General features: G+C 41.5%; 1 protein-coding gene across 1 annotated transcript in view; it reads left to right on the plus strand.

The window, feature by feature from the left end:
• RpL10Ab (ribosomal protein L10Ab) overlaps positions 1-20902 on the plus strand; it is a 37405-nt gene extending 16503 nt beyond the window's left edge. Inside the window, exons 3-5 of the mRNA XM_080280433.1 lie at positions 6724-6872; positions 7495-7667; positions 20713-20902. Of these exons, the coding sequence (XP_080136559.1) occupies positions 6724-6872; positions 7495-7667; positions 20713-20883 (493 nt within the window). The 3' untranslated portion in view covers positions 20884-20902. The remainder of the gene's footprint in view (positions 1-6723; positions 6873-7494; positions 7668-20712) is intronic.
• The last annotated feature ends 1867 nt before the right edge of the window (positions 20903-22769 follow it).

The following is a 22769-nucleotide window of genomic DNA, read 5'->3' on the forward strand; positions in this document are numbered from 1 at the left end:
AGATGAAGAGAACTGTACCAGTTATCTAGTACTACGTGCCTCCCTTTTTTGAGCAGAGACTTCATCAGATAAACAGGGACACATTCAGACTTGCTGAGAACTGCAAGCTCAGGATCCTGCAACATTTCATCATAAAGGCCAGTTGTGTAGAGGCAAAAATTCCACGTATAACCTCAGGCATTTGGAGAACTTGGGCAGAGTGAAAACAGTTTCAGGCCAAAACGCTTCCTCTTGGTTTTGATATACTGGCGAAAATGCAGACGTCCTTTATACAGAATGAGAGATTCATCCACTGCAAAATTTTCCCCAGCAGAAAAATATCCCATACATTTCTCATGCAGCATCTGGAAGAACATTCCAATCCTTGACATGGGCTTTCTGGGAACAGCATCATCAGGATGTGAAAACCTTAGAAATCTGAGGATCTGAAAAAACCTGTTGCGGCTCATAACAGCTGCAGTAAAAACAGGTGGACCTCGGCACAACACGGATGAGCTCCAGTAATGAGACAAGCGAGGTAATTTGTTCAATCCCATGGTTGGTTGTAAGGCAAAAAACACATACAATTCAACTGTCACATCTGTCCATTTTTTCCCCATAAAGTTATTTGGATTCTTTGTCGGATTGTCTCTGAAAAAATGTGCTGCACGAGTATTTGTCCACACACATAGCGAGTTCATTACATCTTTACTCATAAACAGCTGGAAGCAGTCAAATGCAGTCATTGAATGTGATGCATGATGTGTAACAACTCCTGGATGCACATCCATAAAATCCTCTTCCACAGTAGGCAGAACGTTAGGTCTGGCATCTCCAAATGGATCAGACAAAAGCATGAAGTGTGTGGACACATGTGATGGTGATGGGGACCTTGACCCACTTGTTGCCGAGAGTGTGGCATCACTAAGCTCGCTAATTTCCTCCTCCTCCTCACTCACATCAACTTCGCTATCATTTTCAGGTTCATAGTCATCATCACTGTCATCTACTGACACATCAGACACTGTTGCATTATCATCTGATACATCCAAATAAGTATCATCGGGAATAAACTCGTCACTATCAGAATCCGCCAGTGACGCCATGAGAGAAAAATATCCTGTACACCCTCTCTCATGGTCAAGTGCGTGGTAACTGACTTTCTCAGGCAGGCCAAGGGGTGTAAATTTTGCCGTATGCTAGTGGAAAGTATTGTATGATATCTGTAGCAGAAATTATAAATAAAATAATGATTGGTCTAGAGGTTACATCACAGTTGAGTGAGCAAGCCATTGGTGCCATCACAACTCAGTCATGACGTATCTTATGATGTCAGAATTCGTCAGAACTTCGTCACAGTCTTTGTTGTCAAAACACAGAGCTGTTGCTAACACGAGGTCCTCAAAAACACCCTTACCGGGCTACCCTGAGGCCCATATGTTGCCATTCATTAGAGGGTGTACCAGGGTACAACGGTTGCAGTTCCGGTATCTCACGGGTGTTTACAAGTGACGTACGGGGGTACATCAAAACACATTTTCGGTAAAGAAGGGGTTAAAAGAAAACTCTAGTCACAGCCTGTGGTACGACATGCTCTACAAATCAAAACACACCCACATATTTTCTCCCAGCTCCCACAAGCAAGATATTTTCTTCTTTTCGAGCTTGATTTGTGGTCAGCCATGGCATATATAAAGTGTCGTATTGAATGTTGACAAATGCTCGTACACCAGGCATCTTGGAGCTGAGACTGCATGCAATATTTTTTTGCAGCAGATAAATCTGAAATTAGACTTGACAGCAATATCCATGACTACAGTGGTGTGAGTTCGTATAAAAATGAACAGTCTTTATTATGTGGAGGTGTAGGAGGACTACTGGGCCTTGGGATGGGTCACTGCCCTCGAGAAATAGGCCCTGAAGCCTTTGCCCAGAGTCAGACATTAAAAAAAAAAAAAAAAAAAAAAAAAAAAAAAAAAAAGTTGTCCTGATTATTTACCTATTACAGTATATAACATATTCTGCCAGTGGTTATAATGATTGGTATTTGTGAAATATAAACAGTTTTATGCATATTATCAAAATAATGATACTTTCGACATATGAACTGTCGTTTGCTTCTCAGTTGAGAGACTAATCATAGACTTTCTTTGCCAAGTTTCTTCCTGCCTGTGGGAACCATAGTCTCTGACGAAAGTCTTAAAATCTTGTTTTTTATTATTATTATTTTAAATACCTTTGCTGGTGATCATTGGGAATATTTGAATAAAAGTATAAATACAGACTATTTGTACGTGTGTAAAACCGGTAAATCTTCATCCCTTTATGTAGCTATATAGCCAACACCACAAACCATTCGAACAACATCATGGAGTATTTTGTGACCTCATTATTAGGCACGGGGCTCACCTTAAATGATCGAGAAAAGTGTGTATATAATATTGAAAAAACACTCGTTAGTAAGCACTTCGTGTTGTCCTCAAAATAACATCGGAAATTAAAAATTCTGGTGGTACGTAGTATCTGTGCCTTACTGCGATTGCTCCTATTAGGTATTTTCCTTTGCAGTCAGGTTTTGTAAAATCCCTATGCATTTAGGTTAGGTATTGATTTCACCCAGGGTTCACGATAGATTATTGATGTACCTTTGTGGTTAGCGAGTTGTGGTAGTGTTATGAGAGAGGGTGACCTGCTGCTGACCCCCCCTGTTTGGTTTAGGGAGCTTGACTACATGTCTGGCGGACCCCTACCCAGGGTCTTAAAGAAAATTGGGGAGGCAGTAAACTGCCGCTAGCCATGTTTATGGTGAGGTGCCTGAAGACACCCTGGTTGTGCTCGTATAGAAAGGTAAGCATTGTATTTGATGCTTGTATTGGTGATGGATGCAATCCAGTGGTACGGTAAGTCCTTGATGTACTGTACGTCCACAGTAGAAAAATTGTCTGTTTAAAGTGCTACCCCTAATTTACAGTAGTGGATGTATGGGTACAATTATGATAATTAAACATCATTGTATTATGAAGTGAGCATGGAAGTGAAAAAGTTACTACATGACAGTATTATGATACCAACTCTAATGTATGGAAGTGAAGCTTGGACGTTGTTGGAAGGACACAAGTCAAGAGTGAGAGCAGTGGAAATGAGTTATTTAAGAGGAACCTGTGGAGTCACATGGAGAGACATGCTGACGAATGAGGATATAAAGGAGAGTTGTGGTGTGGATGTGGATGTGGTAGGAAATGTTATGAGGAACACACTGAGGTGGTTTGGCCATGTGGAGAGGATGGAGGGTGAAAGACTGACGAAGAGAGTGTATGTGAGTGAGGTGGAGGGGGGAAGAGGGAGGGGGAGGCCGAGGATGAGATGGAGGGATGGGATGGAGAGGTATATGAGAGAGGGGTGTGTGAGTTGGGAGCAGGGCAGTGAAATGGCGGGGGACAGGATGATGTGGAGGCGATTTGTTTGTGGCCACCCCAAATGGGATTGAGGCGTCTGGCAATAGATAGATAGATAGTATTATTAGGACTTATTGTTGGACCATAGGATCATGATCAAATGGTGCACTTACCAAGATGGTCCTTGATTTAATTGTGAAATATAGCCACCTATCCCAAAGGCACCTTCATGGATGCTCTGAGTTAATTTTTAATCTTATTCTAAGTTATTAAATAAAATTAAATCAGTTCAACCAGACCCAACGTTTAAGCAACGTTGGGTCTGGTTAGTACTTGGATGGGTGACCGCCTGGGAACACCAGATGCTGTTGGCATCCCTACGTGTCAAATGGGGTTGGTGGAGGATTAGTGCCCCTTCCTGTAAAACAATTAACTCTAAGCCGTTGGCCACCCTGTTTGGGATACATGGCGTCTGGCAATGAATGGAATGAAAAATCAGTTCAGTCAGTTGATGGTCTGCAGGAAAGTGAAGATAGCACTAAATTGAGTAAGAAATGAAGGCAAGTAAGTTGTATTTGCTGGTGACAGTTGTGGATAATTGCAATGTAAGAAACTTCAGTTTTGTTTATTTATTTGTTTTTTTATGTGCTCGACTCTGGGCAAAGGCTTCACAGCCTGTTCCCAAGGCCCAGTAGTCGTCCTATATATCATATACCTCTACATGTCACCACTTTGGCACTAACACCCACCATCCATATTGAATACATGGTAGGGCTGTCTCATACTGGACTTGTGTATTGGTATTAGCAGGGGTATTTTTGCGACATGTCGGCGGGTCTTCTGGTAGATCAGTAAAGTCTGCTTTACATGAAATTCAAATCCTTAACTGTTCCCTGCCCCAGCAGGGCTTTGAACCTGGGTCCAGTAGGACCGCAGGCCACCTCTCTACCCATTGAGCCACCCTGTTAGGGACAAAGATTCACCAAATATTTCACACCTTTGTACCATGCTTGAATATAATCTTATCAAGAGGGTGGTTGGTATGATTATCTTATTGATATGATGCATCAGGGAGTGAAATTATAAACATGCCATATGTGTGGAGGAGAGGTGCAGCATGCCCCTGTTGTACGAAGAGGATGCGTTTTTAAAAAATCCATTGCGTAACCATCCATCCACCTATCCAATCCTCTGTTGCCCCATGAGGAGTGTAGGAGCCCTGGACTAGGCAAGTTGGTCCTGACATTTAAGATGAGAGTGACCAGCCTTACTCATCCTTGAGTGGCATTATGTGAGTAATAAACCTCAACCACCCCTTGGATAGAAACCTTCACAGGCTCAATCTGATTAGAGCACCGTAATTACCCACTAAGTCACCATGGGCCATAATTTGGTTATATGGTTACCATCCAGTGTAGTCAATGATTTCCTGGTGTACAGGAAACCATTTGGCTTGTCACTTAGTGTAGAGTCATCCATATGCAGAAAGAAAAGGAAAGAATGACAAGAGGAAGTGTAAAGTCACCCATAGGCAAAAGGAAGAGGAAAGAATGAAGAAAATGAAGACAGAAGAGGAAGGAAGAGAGGAAGGGCAGTCACCCTAGAGCAGCACTACATCAAGTGAGTGGATGGTGAGCACCCCCACCTACCACTAAACGATTTATTGTCTATTGAGTCATTAATTAACCTTGGTTCAGTGGAGATGTGTTTTAGGCCAAGGGTCACCCACCCAACAAAGTCGAAAAACTTCACAACTCGGCCAGACTGATTATTTCACTTCTTCACATTCTGCTTACCACCAAAAATGTCTAAAAAGTTTCCAAATGACCTAAACTGATAGTTATTTTTACTCCAGTGCACTTACTTGCTGCATGAACTCAAATACCTGACTATTGTGCTGTCCCTGACACTAATATACTTGATAGTGACAAGTGCAAAGGCCATATTTGAACAGATGACTTGTGTGAGGGCAATCATATAAGCAAAAATAGTCTTGTTTATTGACCAGTGAGGCCTCTTATGGGATCATAATCATCGAATGTATATTGATCAGTGAGACCTCTTGTGGAATCATAATCATCATAACGAGCAAAAACCTTATTGTGACGAAAAAAGGCCCTGACTTTCCTCATTATATAAGTGACTCATTGTGTACTGGTTCCTCATAACAAGGATCTGCTGTGGTGGAATAGTAGGTGAATTTTTACTCTGGATGCATTAATTAAATGACTTTGAAGTGTAGGTCGAGTGTAAAAGTTGTAACTGGTGAATCTTGTGAATATCTGATGCATAGTCAGTCCTCTCCAGTGTCCCTTAATCTTATAATCTCATGTTTCATTCTTGTAAACTTGACATTTAATTTATTTTAGAGAGCGAGAGAGCAGCTGGTGTAGTGGTTAATGAAGGCTGTGTATAATCTTCAGGGTCAGTCTACCGGACTGAATAATGTCAGGAGATACCAAAAATAAACAAGTAATCATAGTGAAGAGTTTACAGTCTAGAGTACGTATTGAAATTCTGCTTTTAATTGGAATGCATTTGATTGGTGACTGAGGGGTTACAAGGTTAAAGACACTCACATCAGACAGCAGAACAGGGAAGAATGCACTTACTACACTTCAGGTGGCACTTCACTGCGTGACAAGGCTAATGGCTTCGTTTAACCCAGGGAACCATTTATAAAGCTGGTTGGTATCCATATAACCAGTTAATAGGGTGAAGTGTAGCCTACTGTGGTGCTGCTGATCATTGGGTGGAGAGATGCAAATGTGACATTCATCCAGAAACCAAACCTCCATACTATTTCCCACGCCTCACTGTGATGAGATGCTATCACCGCAAGGGAATATTGGTCCACTGCACAGGACAAGCCTGCAGGGGCAGCTATGCTTGCGTGCAGTTGATGGGTCTGCTTAGCCAGACAGACTAGTGTTGATCAACATGTTAATTGGTCACCTTAGAACAGCAGTGGAATAGTATTGATTGAAACTAAAAGATTAGCTGTATGTCATTTGTGGTACTGTTAGAGAATAATTATCCTCCCAGTTTTTTCTTGATTTGAGCGAGGTCAAGCATAATCAGTCTTACTGTAAGAATGCATGTCTTTGATTCGACTTTGTAGTGTATTCACTCATTATAGTGGGTTTTGTAGGTAGTCTTTTTTTATTATTATTATTATTATTTTTTTCCATTATCCTCAGCAATAAAAAAAAAAAAATTCTACATATGAAACTGATTTGCCAGTTTCCTCCAATTTACATTTGCATCTGAACTCTCCCTTAACAATGCATCTAATGATTGTCTGTATAGGAAGATGTAATTTCCAAACTTTAGTATTGGTATAATACAGGTTGAAGCACATCCCAAAACCCAAGATGAAGGTGTGCATTTTGGGGGACCAGATGCATATTGACGAGGCAAAGGAGAATGACCTCCCCCACATGTCTGCCGATGACCTCAAGAAACTTAACAAGGACAAGAAGCTTGTCAAGAAGTTGGGTGAGTTACCTTGTGTGCGTCATTCCCACATGAGGTGGCCATGAGTAAATCGCCCTCATGGGATGCTATCCTCAGCTTTCAGCCTGTCCCTCCATCTTACACCACTTCACATTTTCAGACTACCATTCCCCCTTTCTCCTCCCACTTCATCCTCAGTCTTCCTCTCCCCTGCCACCTCATCCCTGGTCTTCATCTCCCTCTCCACATGATCCTTGGTCTTCCTCTCCCCCTCCACCTCGTCCTCTTCCCCTCTACCTCATCCGTGATTTTCCTCTCACCCACGAGTTTCCATGGTCCCCCCTTCCAGCCTGCTTATGTTCTGTCAGTCTTTCTCCATTAGGTCTGTATGACAAAACCATCTTGGGCTCTCCCAGCAGTTTCTAGCAAATTCACGTAAAGTGACCCTGAACTTCATTTTCAAAGTAAATCTCCCTTCAGTATGTGAGTTAGCATACTTGAATAAGTATTTTTCTGGATGCTTTCTGAGTACTCAATGATGATCTGTATTTGACTGATTCGACTTGGATGTTATATCTCAGCTCACTCTGATAATCCTTTTTAGTAATTTTACTGTATTGGCTAGGTATGGTGTCTAAGTGCTGTTTTTGTATTGCCTTGACAGCTAAGAAGTATGATGCGTTCATCGCCTCTGATGCCTTGATCAAGCAAATTCCTCGTCTGGTTGGGCCGGGTCTGAACAAAGCTGGCAAGTTCCCCACCATGTGCACACACTCTGAAAAGTTGTCAGAGAAGGTGGATGAAATTAAGGCCACCATCAAGTTCCAGATGAAGAAGGTAATGCATTTGGCTAGTTTGATGGTAGATTGGGTGTAAAGATCGGTGAGTGAATATGGAGGGTAGAGTATCTAGGTGAGTGAAAATTTATAAACATAACTCGTATTCTGGTTGGCCTAGGCTAGGCGGCTCTTGTGACTAAACTACAAGGATAGTAAAAGGAGGCAACTCTGTTATCATGTTTGTTTTTTCTTGGAGGGAACACTCTTGTGGGCTTCTGGGCTTTGGTTCCTTCTTCCATGCATTAAAAAAAAAGAGAGAGAGAGAACACCATGGAGTGTAGAAAAAGTTGTCATGGAGATTTTATATGAAAGGAAAGCAGATTTATAGTTGGGGGGGGGGGAGTAACCAGGAAAATTTTTATCTAACCCTTACGTGTCATGCATACTTAACTTATGCTTAAAACATGTGGCCCTTGTGCTAGGTTAAGGTACAGTACTGTATTATTTACCCCATTAGTGCCCAGGGTTTGTGTTTGAGGGATTGTGCTGGAAGGGCACTAAGCATACTGCCCTCCACTTATCAGCTTATAGTCGTGGAGTTCATAGGTTCCTACCTTGGGGTTTCCGGTCATTGGATGATGGATGGATTAACCTTTGAAAACGCCCGATTCTCTCTTAATTGTGACCACTGGATACGAATGAGTTAATTTGCCCTGTTGTGTATGTATCTAGAATTTAAGTAATAAGAGCCATTTTTATTCCTTGCACTAGTACACAGTTGCATTGGTTTAAGGTCTTTGCTAATCCTCTTGCATCCATCCATCCATCATCCAATCCTACATTGCCCCTTGAGGAGCTTAGGAGCCTGGGGCTAGGCAGTTGGTCCTGACATTTAAGATGAGTCACCAGCCTCACTCATCCCTGAGTGGCATTCCATGAGCAATGAACCCCAACCATCCCTTGGATATAAACCTTCACCGGCTCAATCCAATTGGAGCACAATAATTACCTACTAAACCACCAGGCGCCAAAATTTGGTTATATGGTTACCACCCAGTGTAGTTAACGGTTTCCTGGTGTACAGGAAACCATTTGGCTTGGCACTGAGTGTAAGTCACCCCCAGGCTGAAGGAAGAGGAAAGAATGAAGGAAAGAAAGAAGTGGGGGTATAAAGTTACCTGTAGGCAGAAGGACAAGGAAAGAATGAAGGAAAGCAAGACAAGAGGAGGGAAGGAAAGAAGGATGGAGGAAAGGAAAGGACAGACACCCGACAACAGCACTACATAGAGTGAGTGGATTGCATTCTGATTTATTAATTTATTGTTTAATTTGTCCTTGGTGCCATCAGTAGCACCACACTTTCCACTAGGGGTAGCATCCTTGCCAAACGTGATTACCAAGTCGCAAGTTTCAGTATTTCACACCAAAAGTTATTGCTGCACTTATCATCACTCACTGCACTATTCATTGTGCAGTTGCACTATTATTTGGGGATAGCACTGATGTTTCAATGGCCTTGCACGCACAAAGCTGAGTGGAAGGGAGACTTCACACCTAATGTCAACACTCGTGGCCATCTTGGCTCAAGTGTCTGACTGTTGGCTTGTGTGGGAGGCACTGTGTATGCACGGGATTGTTGTACTCGATAACCACAAATGTCATACTGTGTAAGTGAATTTTCCCATCATTATTGCAAAACAGTATAACTTTAGTTCATTGTTATGTTGATTTATCGCATACCAAACTGACATACTTTGTATTGAGGCCTGACTGACATGTGGCTTGTGTGCATACGTAGTACTCCGAATTTCATTTTTATTCTTTACTTCATTCTTTCCTCCTCCTTTTGCCTATGGGTGACTTTACACTCCCTCTTCTGTCTTTCTTTCCTTTAGCCTTTCCCCTTCCTTCTACCTGTAGGTGCCTCTACACTGAGTGACAAGCCAAATGGTTTCCTGTACCCCAGGAGACCATTTAATACGCTGGTTGGTAACCATGAGTAAAAGTCGTATTATTCAGCACCTGATTATTCAGTAGATCCAACATTTTGGCAGTTTTGAGAAATAGTCTCATTTACGAAAATCTTTGATTGTTCGGCAGATGTCCGGAATCATCTCGGCAGTCCAGGAAATGTTATCTGTGACTTGTAGGCCTAATGTTTCATTACACTTCTGTATGTTCACTAATTTCAGATTCAGGTAATAGTACTGTATTGATTACAGTATTGCACAGTATCATACAGTACAGTAACCACCCCTACCAAATTAGCGAGGGTTACGTTCCAAGCCTCCTCGCTAATTCTTGAAATTCATTCATTCTTGACACCTTCCTGTAAATGACATTTACTGGTAACTGCTAGCCCATGAACCACTGATACTGTAATGCATTACCCATAAATAAATGTTGCCTGTTAATCAGTTTCCCCGTTGTTTTTAGCTGTACGGTTGTGACAGCTCTAGTATTTTTATTCATCAGCATAATGGCGAAAGGGACTGTCCTGTTTAACTAAACCTAACCTAACTGAGTTTAACTGCACCTAATAATTTAACTAAACCTAACCTAACCTAAAGTCAGAAAAATACTTAAAAATAAACTGGAGGAATATGAATTGCTAAGGTCTTTCTGATTAACGTTAAATGTACATTTAGCGCTCATTCTTTTGTTCGTTTTTGTGTTTAATGTGAGAGAGAGAGAGTATTGATGCAAACAGTAATATATCCCATTAACCCCTTAATAACCTCCGGCACTGAACAACCCTTTACAGTACAGATGTCAGTGATGTCAAGTTAGTGTGAGCTATAAAGAAAACTGAACAATTATGGGGAGAGAACGAAGGTCACTGGTATGTTTCACGACTCTTATGTTTCGATTCCAAGCAGTCAGGCGGTTGAATAATCTCAGATGTTTTCGCCCATTTGGTAAATGCACCGTAACTTTATCAATTTTTCTGTGACTCATAGCGAATCATAGCATAGGTTTAGGAAGCTAAATAACACATTGCTAGGTGAGCCAGACGATTATCTTCATAGCTCACTAACTCAACATCACTGACATCGGTACTGTAAAGGGTCGTTCAATGCCAGAGGTTATGAAGGGGTTAATGGAATACATTACTGTTTGCATCAATAATCCCTTTCACCTGTAAACAAAAAAATGAACAAAAGAATGAGTGCTAAATGTACGTTTAACTTTCATCAGAAAGACCTGACCAATTCATATTCCTTCACTTTATTTTATGTAATTTTCCAACTATTTTATTTTGTTTGGAAAAAGTACTGTATTACAGTACTCACTCCAAACATATTTGTAATAATATAAGTAGTGATGAGTTCACCAATACAAGTGATGTACTGAACTGGTAGATAACATTCCGTATCATTTCAGCCATCCAGGAAGTGTTTTCTGACTTTTAGGCCTACTGTGTCATTACACTCGTATATGTTCACTAAATAATATATATAATTCGGATTCAGGTATAGTACCATATTGATTGCAGTATTGTACGGTATACAGTACTCTCTCCAAACACAGTTGTAATACCACAAGTGGTGATGACAGTGTTCACCAGTATATTTAAGGTACTTAGTGGGTAGGTTTTTTGATTATTCGGCAAATCTAATTTCTCGGCATCATCCTGGTCCCATAGATGCCGAATAATAGGACTTTTACTGTAACCAGATTTTGGCGCCTGGTGGTTTAGTGGGTAATTATGATGCTCCAATTGGATTGAGCCGGTGAAGGTTTATATCCAAGGGGTGATTGGGGTTTATTGCTCACGTAATGCCACTCAGGGATGAGTGAGACTGGCCATTCTCATCTTATAACTTCAGACCAACTTGCCTAGCTCCGGGCTCCAATGCTCCTCATGGGGCAATGTAGGATTAGATGATGAATGAATGATGAACTACATGAGCAGTCTGGATTTTATCTTAAAACTGACCAATCCATTAAAGATAACTCTGTTGCACGTTTGGAAGTTCTCAGCAAGAGGGTGTGACTTAAGTCTTTGGTGTACCATCACTGTATGTTTTGTGAGTATGTATGTAGGAGGCAATGCTAAGTGATATTAGTGTATCCTAATAAAATATTGATAATTTTAAAAGTATAGGGGTAATATACATTGACTGTTATTTTAATCACATTTTGTTTAATAATAATAATAATAATCTGGCCTTTTGTTTCTCAAAAGCGCCAGTTCTTCCTTTTGGGAATTCACTAGCGCTCGATACACATACATTATTTTTAAAATTACAAGAATTGTGACATTTCTTGTATATAATACAAGCTACATCATATATACATGGAAGTGGCAATAATTAAACCCTATAATCATCCGTCATAGTACCTCTCTCCAGGTCATAGCATTTTGAAAAAAGAAAGGCTTTCAGCTGTCTCTTAAAGGATTCAACAGTAGAGAGTTGTCTTATGGACAATGGCAATCTGTTATATAATCAAGGGGCTCTATATGCAAAAGAACGATCAGGGAAAGATTACTGGTGAATGGCTCCTGGCTCATCAAGAAGCAAGGAATCATCTTCACTGCGTAACATCACACCCGGGCGTGTCGATGGGAGTTTTAACAATTCAGCAAGATACTTCGGTTCACCAAACTTAAGAACCTTGAATGTAATAAGACAGTTTAAATTCAATTCTAGCCTTTACTGGTAACCAATGCAACTCAATCAGAAACGGGGTAGTTGAGGTTCTCGGGGGGAGACCAAAGATAAGCCGTGCCGCCCTGTTCAACACAGACTGAACTTTTGTTTGTATATTATTTGGAAGACCAACCCACAGTGAATTACAATAATCAACACGAGACAAGACCACTGCATGGACCAATGTTAAGAGGCACCGTCTATTCAGGAATATTCTCACAGAGTACAGATTTCTGATATGCAAGTTACACCCTCTTACAACCTGATTAATATGTTCTTTGTAATTTAACTTAGAATTAAAATAAACACCCAGATTTCAAACAGAACTGACTGGATGCAGCTGTGACATGCCAATGTTCAAAGCCAGGGCATTGTCAGTGTCATCGCCCCTTCTGTTTCCTCTGATGATGATGATGATCTCAGTTTTACCATCATTCAGCTTAAGTTTCCTCTTAGCCATCCAGATCTTAATATCAGACATTAGAGATTCAAACTTTGTCTTAGTATCGTTGATATCTGACATCTTAACATAGAGCTGGGTGTCATCAGCATAAAAATGATAGGACACATCATGAGCATCAAGTAGAGACGATAAACTGCTTGTGTAGATAGTAAATAGAATTGGACCCAAAACTGATCCTTGAGGGACTCCAAATAGAAGAGGAGCAGAATCAGAGCTAGCGTAATCAACAACCACTCTCTGAGATCTGTACGACAGATACGACTTAAGGAGCAAAAGGGCACTATCACGAACGCCATAAAAATACAGATCATCCAACAATAGTTTATGATCTACTGTATCAAAAGCTGCAGACAGATCCAAAAGTACTAGGAGAGAGGACATCCCACTACAAGCGTTTGCCACCAAGTCACTCTGAATTCTTGGTAGTGCAGTTTCAGTTGAATGGTATTTTCTGTATGCTGATTGAACAACAGGAACAACTCTTGTGTTCCAGTAGTGGTAAGAGTTGATTGAGTATGGCCCGCTCAATAATCTTGGATAAAAAAGACAGGTTAGAGATGGGATGATAATTTGTCATGCTCTCGACATCAAGGCCAGGTTTCTTAATTAGGGGCCTAAGCAAAGCACGTTTCTCAGACTGCACAAAATTACTTTCTAAGAAGCATCTATTTATTATGTTGCAGATAAAGTCTGCAGCATGCTCATACACATCAGGCAGTTGTGACATGTTACATGGATCGAGTGAGCAAAATGTTTTATTAAGTTCTCTGATGTAACATTTGACTTTGATTACATCCAGCGGATGAAATGTTGAAAGCAAATGATCCCCGGTGCACCGTGGCTGGAAGTCAACTGAGTACGCTTCACTAGGAGAACTGCTGTCTAAATCACTTCGTACACGAAATATCTCACTTGTAATAAATGAAGCAAAATCAGAAGCCAATTGGTCATCAGATACAGAAGTTGGTTTAACAATTACATTCCTCCGACCAACCAAATTGTTCACAACTGCAGACAGTTTTTTTTTATCACCGCCACATGAATCAACTTTATTTTGATAATACCTATCCTTTTGGGCTTTTACAGTGTGAACAACTGCTCTTCTCGCAAAAACATAACGCAAACGAGTTACTTCGGTCTGCTGCAAGCACCACTCACGTTCTGCCCTTCTACATTGTGTACGCAAAGAATTAATGGATGGACCATACCACGGAGAATTATCACGTACAGTGATAGTTTAACTACCTCAGGACAATAATGGTCAAAAATTGACCTGAGCTCGTTGTAAATATCAACCAATTCACCAGAAGAAAGACTTGAAGAATCGATGGAGTTTAAACGTTGATCAATTTCAAAACACATCAACTGGCGGTCAACGTTGTTGTAATTTCTGAACCTGATGACCTTTTTATATGAAGGGGATTTCGGGACATCAAAACTAGAGTGATCAGAGCATGATCAGAGATGAGGGGGTCAAATGAGTCAACCTCCATGTCTGATACGCGCCTGCAACCAACAGGGGACAAGATCAAGTCAAGGACATGTCCTGAGACATGAGTTGGATTACTCACATGATTGAAAAACTTGTTCTGGGTGATCAACTCAAGGAATTCTGAAGAAAATGGTGTTGACTCTAGACTGTCAACCCAATAATTGAAATCACCACAAACAAGAAGTCCTCCAGGTTTAAGAGAAAACCCTTCAAGAAACTGCCCAAACTCCTCCATAAAACCTCGATCTCTGCCCAGATGACCTGGTTGATAGACAATTGCAATTCTAACGGTATTCTGATGGAAATTTATTAATACTTCCATAAATTCAAATGAAGATGGGGTCAGGTCTGAGTCAGTGAGAGAAACGTTTGCAAGTAGACTGTAGCACCAGTCGAGCAGGGCAGTACTCCCGAGGTGAATGGAAAGCTGATGACAGGGAGTGCTGGAGCTCCCGTTTCATCAGCCCTCAGGACTGGTTCCTGACCATCCCCCTTTGCTGAACTTTTTCAGTGTCTCAGTTACACAGAGAGTAGGCCAGCATGCTCTCCAGTACAATTTCTCTATCTTCACCAAACTACATGCAAAGTACACACTACACTACCTATTCTAAATTAACAAAAATGGCGTCAATTCACCCAGCCTCGGAGTCCCCAGGGGGGGGGACCATAAATGCCCCCACCATCTGCCCCTCTCCCGGTGACGACTCGAGGTGCCTGGAACCACTGTCTGACTCTCTTCATCTTCATTTCTGCAACATTCGCGGCCTTTCATCTAACTTTTACTCTGTTGAGCACCACCTCTCCTCCTCTAAACCTCACCTTCTTTTTCTAACGGAGACTCAGCTGTCTGAGGCAACTGACAGCAAACCCTTTTCTGTATCCTCCTACTTTCTCTATACTCATTTCAAAGCCAAAGGTGGCTGTTGTGTATACATACGCAACGACTTATCTTGCTCTCGTGTTCCTGAACTTGATTCTTCTGAATTCTCCACACTCTGGCTTTGGCTTTCCTGTCATTCTCTGACTAAATATATCTGTGCTGTTTACTTATCCCCTAATTCTACCGACTATCAAAAATTCTTCGACTATCTTACTTCTACGATGGAACACATTCTGTCCATTTCTCCTTTCTCTGAAATCTCCATTCTTGGAGATTTCAATGTTCACCACCACCTTTGGCTCTCCTCTCCTTTCACGGATCCACCTGGTGAACAAGCCTACATCTTTTCTATCCTTAATGACCTAGAGCAGCTTGTACAGCACCCTACCCGTATCCCTGACCGCCTTGGAGAGAGCTCCAACATACTTGACCTCTTCCTCACAACTAATCCTTCTGCTTACTCTGTTAATCTTTTCTCTCCGTTGGGCTCCTCCGATCACAACCTTATTACCTTAACCTGTCCTATCACTCCGGTACGGCCTGTGGACCCTCCAGGGAAGCGTCGTCTGTGGCATTTTGGAGCCGCGGACTGGGAGGCCCTCAGGCAGTACTTCTTTGATTTTCCCTGGAATGATTATTGCTTCCATGGCCGTGAGCCATCTGAGTGTGCCTTGCGCATTACAGAGGTTATTCTCTCGGGCATGGAAGCATACATTCCTTTCTCATATCCTTTGACTAACGCAAGAAAGCCTTGGTTTAATCACGCTTGTTCTAATGCTGTCCGCAACAAGGAGAAGGCCTACAAAAGGTACCGGAGCCAACCCACCCCTGAATCACATTGTCTTTACGTTTCTGCCCGGAATCGTGCTAAGTCTGTTCTTCGCTCTACTAAAAATAATTTCATCCATACTAAATGCTCTCAACTCTCCAACTCGAATTCTTCCCGCTCCTTCTGGCACCTTACCAGAAATCTTTCTAACAACTTTACCTCATCATCCTTCCCTCCTCTTTTCTACTCTGATGGTTCTGTAGCTATTTCTTCTACTGATAAAGCAGATCTCTTCGCACAGACTTTCTCCTCCAATTCCACCTTAGACGATTCCGGTGCTGTTCCTCCAACACTTCCCCCCTCTGACTTCCTCATGGCTGATATTAAAATTTCTTCAGTTGATGTATTTTCTGCCATCACTGGCCTCAGTACTAACAAGGCATATGGGCCTGATGGGGTCCCTCCTGTTGTTCTCAAGAACTGTGCTTCTGTGCTTACACCCTGCCTAGGTAAACTCTTTCGCCTTTGTCTGTCAACTTGTACCTTTCCTTCTTGCTGGAAGTTTGCTCTCATTCAGCCAGTCCCTAAGAAGGGTGACCACTCCCAACCCTCCAACTATCGTCCAATTGCTTTAACGTCCTGTATTTCAAAAGTTTTTGAGTCTATTCTTAATAGAAAAATTTTAAGGCATCTTTCCTATCACAACCTTCTTTCCGATCGTCAGTATGGGTTCCGTCAGGGACGCTCCACTGGCGATCTTCTCACCTACCTTTCAGACTCCTGGTCATCCTCCTTTCGGGACTTTGGCGAAAGCTTTGCCATTGCACTTGACATCTCAAAGGCTTTCGATCGAGTCTGGCATAAATCTTTAATTTCCAAACTGCCCTCCTACGGTTTCTATCCTTCTATCTGTGCCTTCATCGCTAGTTTCCTTTCTGGTCGTTCTATAGCCGCTGTTGTAGACGGCCATCTTTCTTCTCCTAGATCTATCAACAGTGGTGTTCCTCAGGGCTCTGTCCTATCACCAACTCTCTTCCTTTTATTCATCAATGATCTTCTAAGCTGTACATCTAACCCTATCCACTCATACGCTGATGACTCCACCCTTCACCTTTCCATTCGGTTGTCGCAACGCCCATCTCAACAGTTACTTCAACAAACAAGGGATGAGGCTATGGCACACCTAATGTCTGACTTGGCTCGTATCTCTGACTGGGGTAAAAATAATATGGTTGTTTTTAATGCATCTAAGACTCAGTTCTTACACCTATCAACCCGACAAAATCTTCCACAGGTATACCCACTAATGTTTAATAATATTCAGCTTAATCCTGCATCATCCTTGAACATGCTTGGAGTTTCATATACTCGGGACTTATCTTGGAAAAATCATATTATATCTCTTGTAAAATCTGCTTCCAAGAGATTGGGTGTGCTATGCCAACTCCGCTCTTTCTTTACCCCTGCGCAATTGTTGACTCTATACAGGGGTTTTATCCGCCCCTGTGTGGAGTACAACTCTCATGTGTGGGGAGGCTCCCCACATACAGCTCTTCTCAATAGGGTGGAGTCAAAGGCTTTTCGTCTCATTAACTCTCCTCCTCTTACTGACTCTCTTCAACCTCTGTCTCTTCGCCGCTCTGTTGCATCTTTATCTCTTTTCTATCGCTACTTTAATAGTCAGTGCTCCTCTGAACTGTCTGCTTGCATTCCTCCACCTCTACGACGGGCGCGTAGCACCCGTCTGGCAGGAAACTCTCATCCCTTTTCTGTCCATCTCTCTAATGCAAGAGTTAACCGTTACTCCCAGTCTTTCATTTATGCAACAGGTCAGCTCTGGAACTGTCTCCCTCTGTCTGTATTTCCTGCTGCCTATGATCTCCAGTCTTTCAAACGCAGTGTGTCCAGGCATCTCAAAATGATCGGATCTTGAATTTGGCTCTCTATTGTATTTTGTTTTTCTCTTGGAGGGAACTGTTACTGCGGGCTCATGGCCTTTGGTTCCTTCTTCCTCGCATAAAAAAAAGAAAGAAAAAAAAAAAAAGTGCTGCCGAGTAGATGAGTGCTACGCCTCCTCCTGGATAGTCAGCAGCAGGCCTGGGAATACTAATAATAGAATGTGTCTTAGGCAAGGCATTACAAATAATATCGATATCAGACTCCTACAACCAGGTTTCAGTCAAGCACAATATGTCAAGCTCGTGCTAATTTAGGGTTTCATTAATATAGTCTATCTTATTATGGATGGAACGAATATTTAAAAGACCCATCCTTAACTGGTTCAAGAGGGACGTAGTCAGTTTTTTGAATGGTCAAAATTGGTGTTTTCAATCAATCTATTCCTATGAGAAATCATAATTGGACATTCTCTACTTGATGCAAAATGGGCAACTGCCTGTGACTTTGAATTAGCATCTTGATGTCTTAAAGAGGAGCAGTTGATGCATTTGGGAGAATTTCTGTTACTACAGTCCATAGATTTATGGGCTCCAGCACAAAAGACACATTTAGGTTCATCACTTTTCCTAGAACATCTCTCAAATGTATGTCCAAAGCCTTGACAGTGATGACACTGTGTAACCCAGAATCTATCGAAAGCGCGGCATCTTGTAAGATCCACATAGATGTAATTTACACAAACTACGGAGTCCAGGTGGACCACCCATCAACATAGAACATAAGGAGAGGATAACTGCAATAGATCAGTTGGCCCATGCTAGTCAGCTCTTAAAACAATCTGACTAAAGTACTACTCATAGACTTCATGTCAGAAAAACAACGCAACAGATAAGGATAGTGAGGTTTCCTGATTTATCTTTTCCCTCATGGTTTGTGGGTCCTCCAGACTAAGCTCTTAGACCAAGTTATTATAATATAACCCTCCCGCCCCCTGGTGGCAAGTCATGGAGATGAGTTCATGTAGGTTTTTCTTTTTGATGATCATTAACATTGCCAGAATAACTGCCGCCTTGTCAGCCTTTGTCATCATCATTGTTGTTACTCTGGTAGTAACATACCAAGGTTCAGTACAGAAGATTGTGGCATTCATTCATTTCACTTGTATGGCAGTGTTCGCTTGTTTTACTTTCCTGGGACTGAATGACTCATGTGGCCATGGCCACCCTTAATGCCTGAAAATCACAAATCTCCCACCCTTATGGTCTCCCCAGCTGTATTTCGGGTCCAATTTTTCAACTTTCACCGAGGTAAATTTTGGTCTTAGAGATTTCATGAGCTTGAAGTTACACCTAGAAGTGTATATATCACTCTCTTATGTCTAATGGTTATCGCACTATTGACCATCAAAGATAAAAGTCACCCCTTGTGTAAGAAGGAAAATTTTGGAAAATACATTATTTTTGCCAAATAACTGTACAGAAATCACTAAAATAAATATGAATTATGTGCCTAGGCATGAAACAAGTTGAAGGAGTGGAAAAAGAAACAAAAAAATTTGTAGCCTGTCTATGATTTCCAGTATTAGGACTTTACTTAGCAGGACCCAAAACTGATGGTGGTCAGACATTGTTCTTTAAGGCAGTGGTTTCCAACCTGTGGAGCATGCCCCCCTAGGGGGGCATGAAGGGCTGCCTGGGGGGGGGTGCAAAGGCTTGATAAAGAGGGTAATTATATTTGAAAACTGAATTATGATGGAATTCAGTACTTTCTAAATATGGAGAAAATATTTCAGAAATTAATAAGAAATCTAGTTATCTGAATATACTGTATAAACAATTTCAAAGATTAAGAATCTGATATTTATTGACATGTGCCAACTGTGCCTGTAAAATACAGTACTTGTGGAAGGGGTGCGCAGGGAACATGTCATGCAGTGAGGTGGGACAAGAATTAGAAAAGGTAGGAAACCACTGCTTTAAGGGTTAAAAGAAGTACATTGAAAGGAATGTGGTGAGTAATACACATGTGAAACTAGTAAAGATAAAAAGAAGTAAATGGCTTTAGAAGAAATGTAGATGCAAACAAATCCTAAAAGAGTAAGCCATTTTAGAGAGGTGAAAATATAGAAGTGAGGATAGAGAAAAGTTTTGTGTAGTTGCTCATGGGTCTGCCTGGTCAAGCAGACCCATGGACCACAGGTAGGCTGTACTTCTGGGAGCAGTTTTATAGATACAGTAAATGCATATCTTGTTTAGGGATCTTGTGTCCTCTTGTAGTTGTAGATAATGCCTCAAAAGGGCCCTTCCCACAAGGTGTAGGAAAACAAAGGAGGTTTGGCTCCCCAATAGATGCTGCAGCTGCTCCACCCAGATGGTACAGTATCACCATGTGCAGATTCCCTCTCAGCACAGAGGGAAAAAATGTTTTGAAAGGCTAAGGAATGGGAATGGTGGAGGTTGATGAATGGGCATGATGAGAGCAGTTATGTAGGGTGCAAGGCTATTCTACTAATGTACTCCCATATATTTAAGGGTAGATGATTGGTTACTCTTCTTTGTGGCATTGTATGGTAAGAAAAACTTTTGGAAGACTGTCAGCCACACTGCAGCATTCTCAAAGGTAAAGGTGGAGAGCAAATACCATGAGGCACTTAAAAGCAGTGCTTATCTCTGTAACATGACCTCTGAATCAGTGGCAGGTTATTCATCTAGTCGTGGGATGTTAGACTACTACATCATTCAGGCTACAAATTGCCCTGCCCTAAGTATTGTAGTTATTTTACCTTTCACACCTGAGTCTAACCAGTATATAATGATGAGTTTGTGCATGTATTATCTGAGCCTTACCAGGTATTATGAAGCCAGATTTTACCACTGATTACAACTGAAGGCTAATGTAGGAGTATGTTGTTAATGAGCCTGTGGTAAATAACTTGTTTGTCACAGGTGCTATGTCTGTCGGTTCCCATTGGCCACGTGGACATGACTGCTGATGAGCTTGTGCAGAACATCTACCTGGCCATGAACTTCCTGGTGTCGCTGCTTAAGAAACACTGGCAGAATGTCCGCTCCCTCCACATCAAGTCCACCATGGGCAAACCACAGAGACTCTATTAAATAAACCTGTGTGGAGTGATGTGGACTTTTGCTCTCCTGTTTCAGTAAAAGTTTTTAATTGCTTTAGTTTCTACCTGATTTGGAGTGACCCACCTGAAGAGGCTAATATTGAATATATATATATGAAATAGAACTGTAGTTAGTTCCTGAATATATGTTGCATTTAATGATATTGTCAACAGTAATTTAACAAGTTACTAAAAAATTCGTGTTACATCATGTGATTTATCAGCTTTTACCAGTTTACATGACCATTTGGTAATAGGTGGTGACTGCCGTCATCCATTCATAATGTAGTGCTGTCTACTTCTTTAACCTTTCTTATTCTCCCTGTGCCTGCCTCTCTGCCTACTTCTCTCATGGTCATTTTTTATTAACTTTTTGTCACATCAGGTGGCTCTGCATTGAGTGGCAAGCCTAATGCTTTCCTGTAACTGGAAACCATTTACTATGCCAGGTGGTAAAGGAAGAGGATATTTGTAGGCTCAAATGTACAGAAGTGACAATTGTTAGATGGATGTGTAGTGCATCCTAGAAGGCAAGGCCTGGGGGAGCCAAGAAAGAGTTGAAAGGGGGGACTAGACTGGAGTGTATTGGTGTTGTGATGAACATGTGTAAATTGAGATGGTTTGGGCATGTTGAGAGGATGGAAGATGACCATTGGGTGTGGAGGATGGGAAGTGAATGTTGAGGGTAGGGTTGCAAGGGGCAGACAAAAGACCTGGGATGAGGTTATAGTGTGTGACAAGGGTAAGGAACTGAATAGTGAGGCTGCAAGAGATTGAGTAGCATGGAGAACTGCATTAGGGGACCAAGGCCAAGAGTGCAAGTATGTTGGAGCCTTTTAAAATATGAAGCTGTTCGCAGTAAAGGTGCTTTTGTTTTTTAGTTCAGTAGTTGAGAGAGGAAAAGAAAATCATGGATAGAGAATTGTTTTGCCAGTAGGAAATATTGACAGATTTCAGTAGTCTGATAACTTTCCCCTTGCTGCACCATCACTACGCATGTGCACTCACTGCTGCAGTCCAGAGTGCAGCACTGTACTATACTGAACAGCATACTTCAGAAGTTTGTACCGTGGTAATTGTCTTTTCCAAGAGGAAGCAAATTGACTTATACCCTCAATGTTTCAATCATCCTGTTCTGCACTGCCAGGGCAAAATACTGCACATTCATTACTCCCCAGTCCTTTATTCCCCAATCAGGGGGATTAGGACCTGGAGCCAGACTATTTAATTCGGAAATTTTAAGACCCGTTTGTTCTGAGTATTATTTATAGCATTAAACCATATCATTCCTTGAGCTGTCCACTTACATGCCACATTTGGGTTAGTACCATAGCCTACTAGACCACCAAATGTCTTAAGTGGTTACCACCATATGTATTTGATGACACCAGTCAGTCTGGCTGAGCAGACTCATCATCTGCAGGCAAACAGTTACCCTTACAGGGGCATCTCATGTGGGTGACAGCAAATCATCAGGAATAGTTGGATATCAACTTGAGTAAATGGTTTCTGGGTTACAGGAAAACACTGTACTTGTCTGTGAATGTAGCTATCAGAAGGTAGCACCACATTAATTGAAAACTGTAGCAGGCATTGCTCCATACAATTAACCATGCTCCGCATCTCTTGCATCACAAATAATTTTTCATCAAATTTTTGGAAGCAAGTGGGTGAGCTGACTGGATTCATTTGTGCATCAGCTTCACAATTGTAAACTTTTTCTTTTCCAACCTGATAGTTAATTGCCTGTGAGATAAATTCAAGTTTGGGGGGTTTGAGTGGGTGTATGACCCATTTCATTGGGCATGCCATGGATTAGTTCTCACATTACCATATATTTATTTTTTTTTTTCTCGTTACTTTCTGGGTTGTACCATA

The sequence above is a fragment of the Coenobita brevimanus genome, chromosome 84, assembly GCF_032717465.1.
Source record: "Coenobita brevimanus isolate Jiangsu-jjx chromosome 84, ASM3271746v2, whole genome shotgun sequence".
Taxonomy (NCBI): domain Eukaryota; kingdom Metazoa; phylum Arthropoda; class Malacostraca; order Decapoda; family Coenobitidae; genus Coenobita; species Coenobita brevimanus.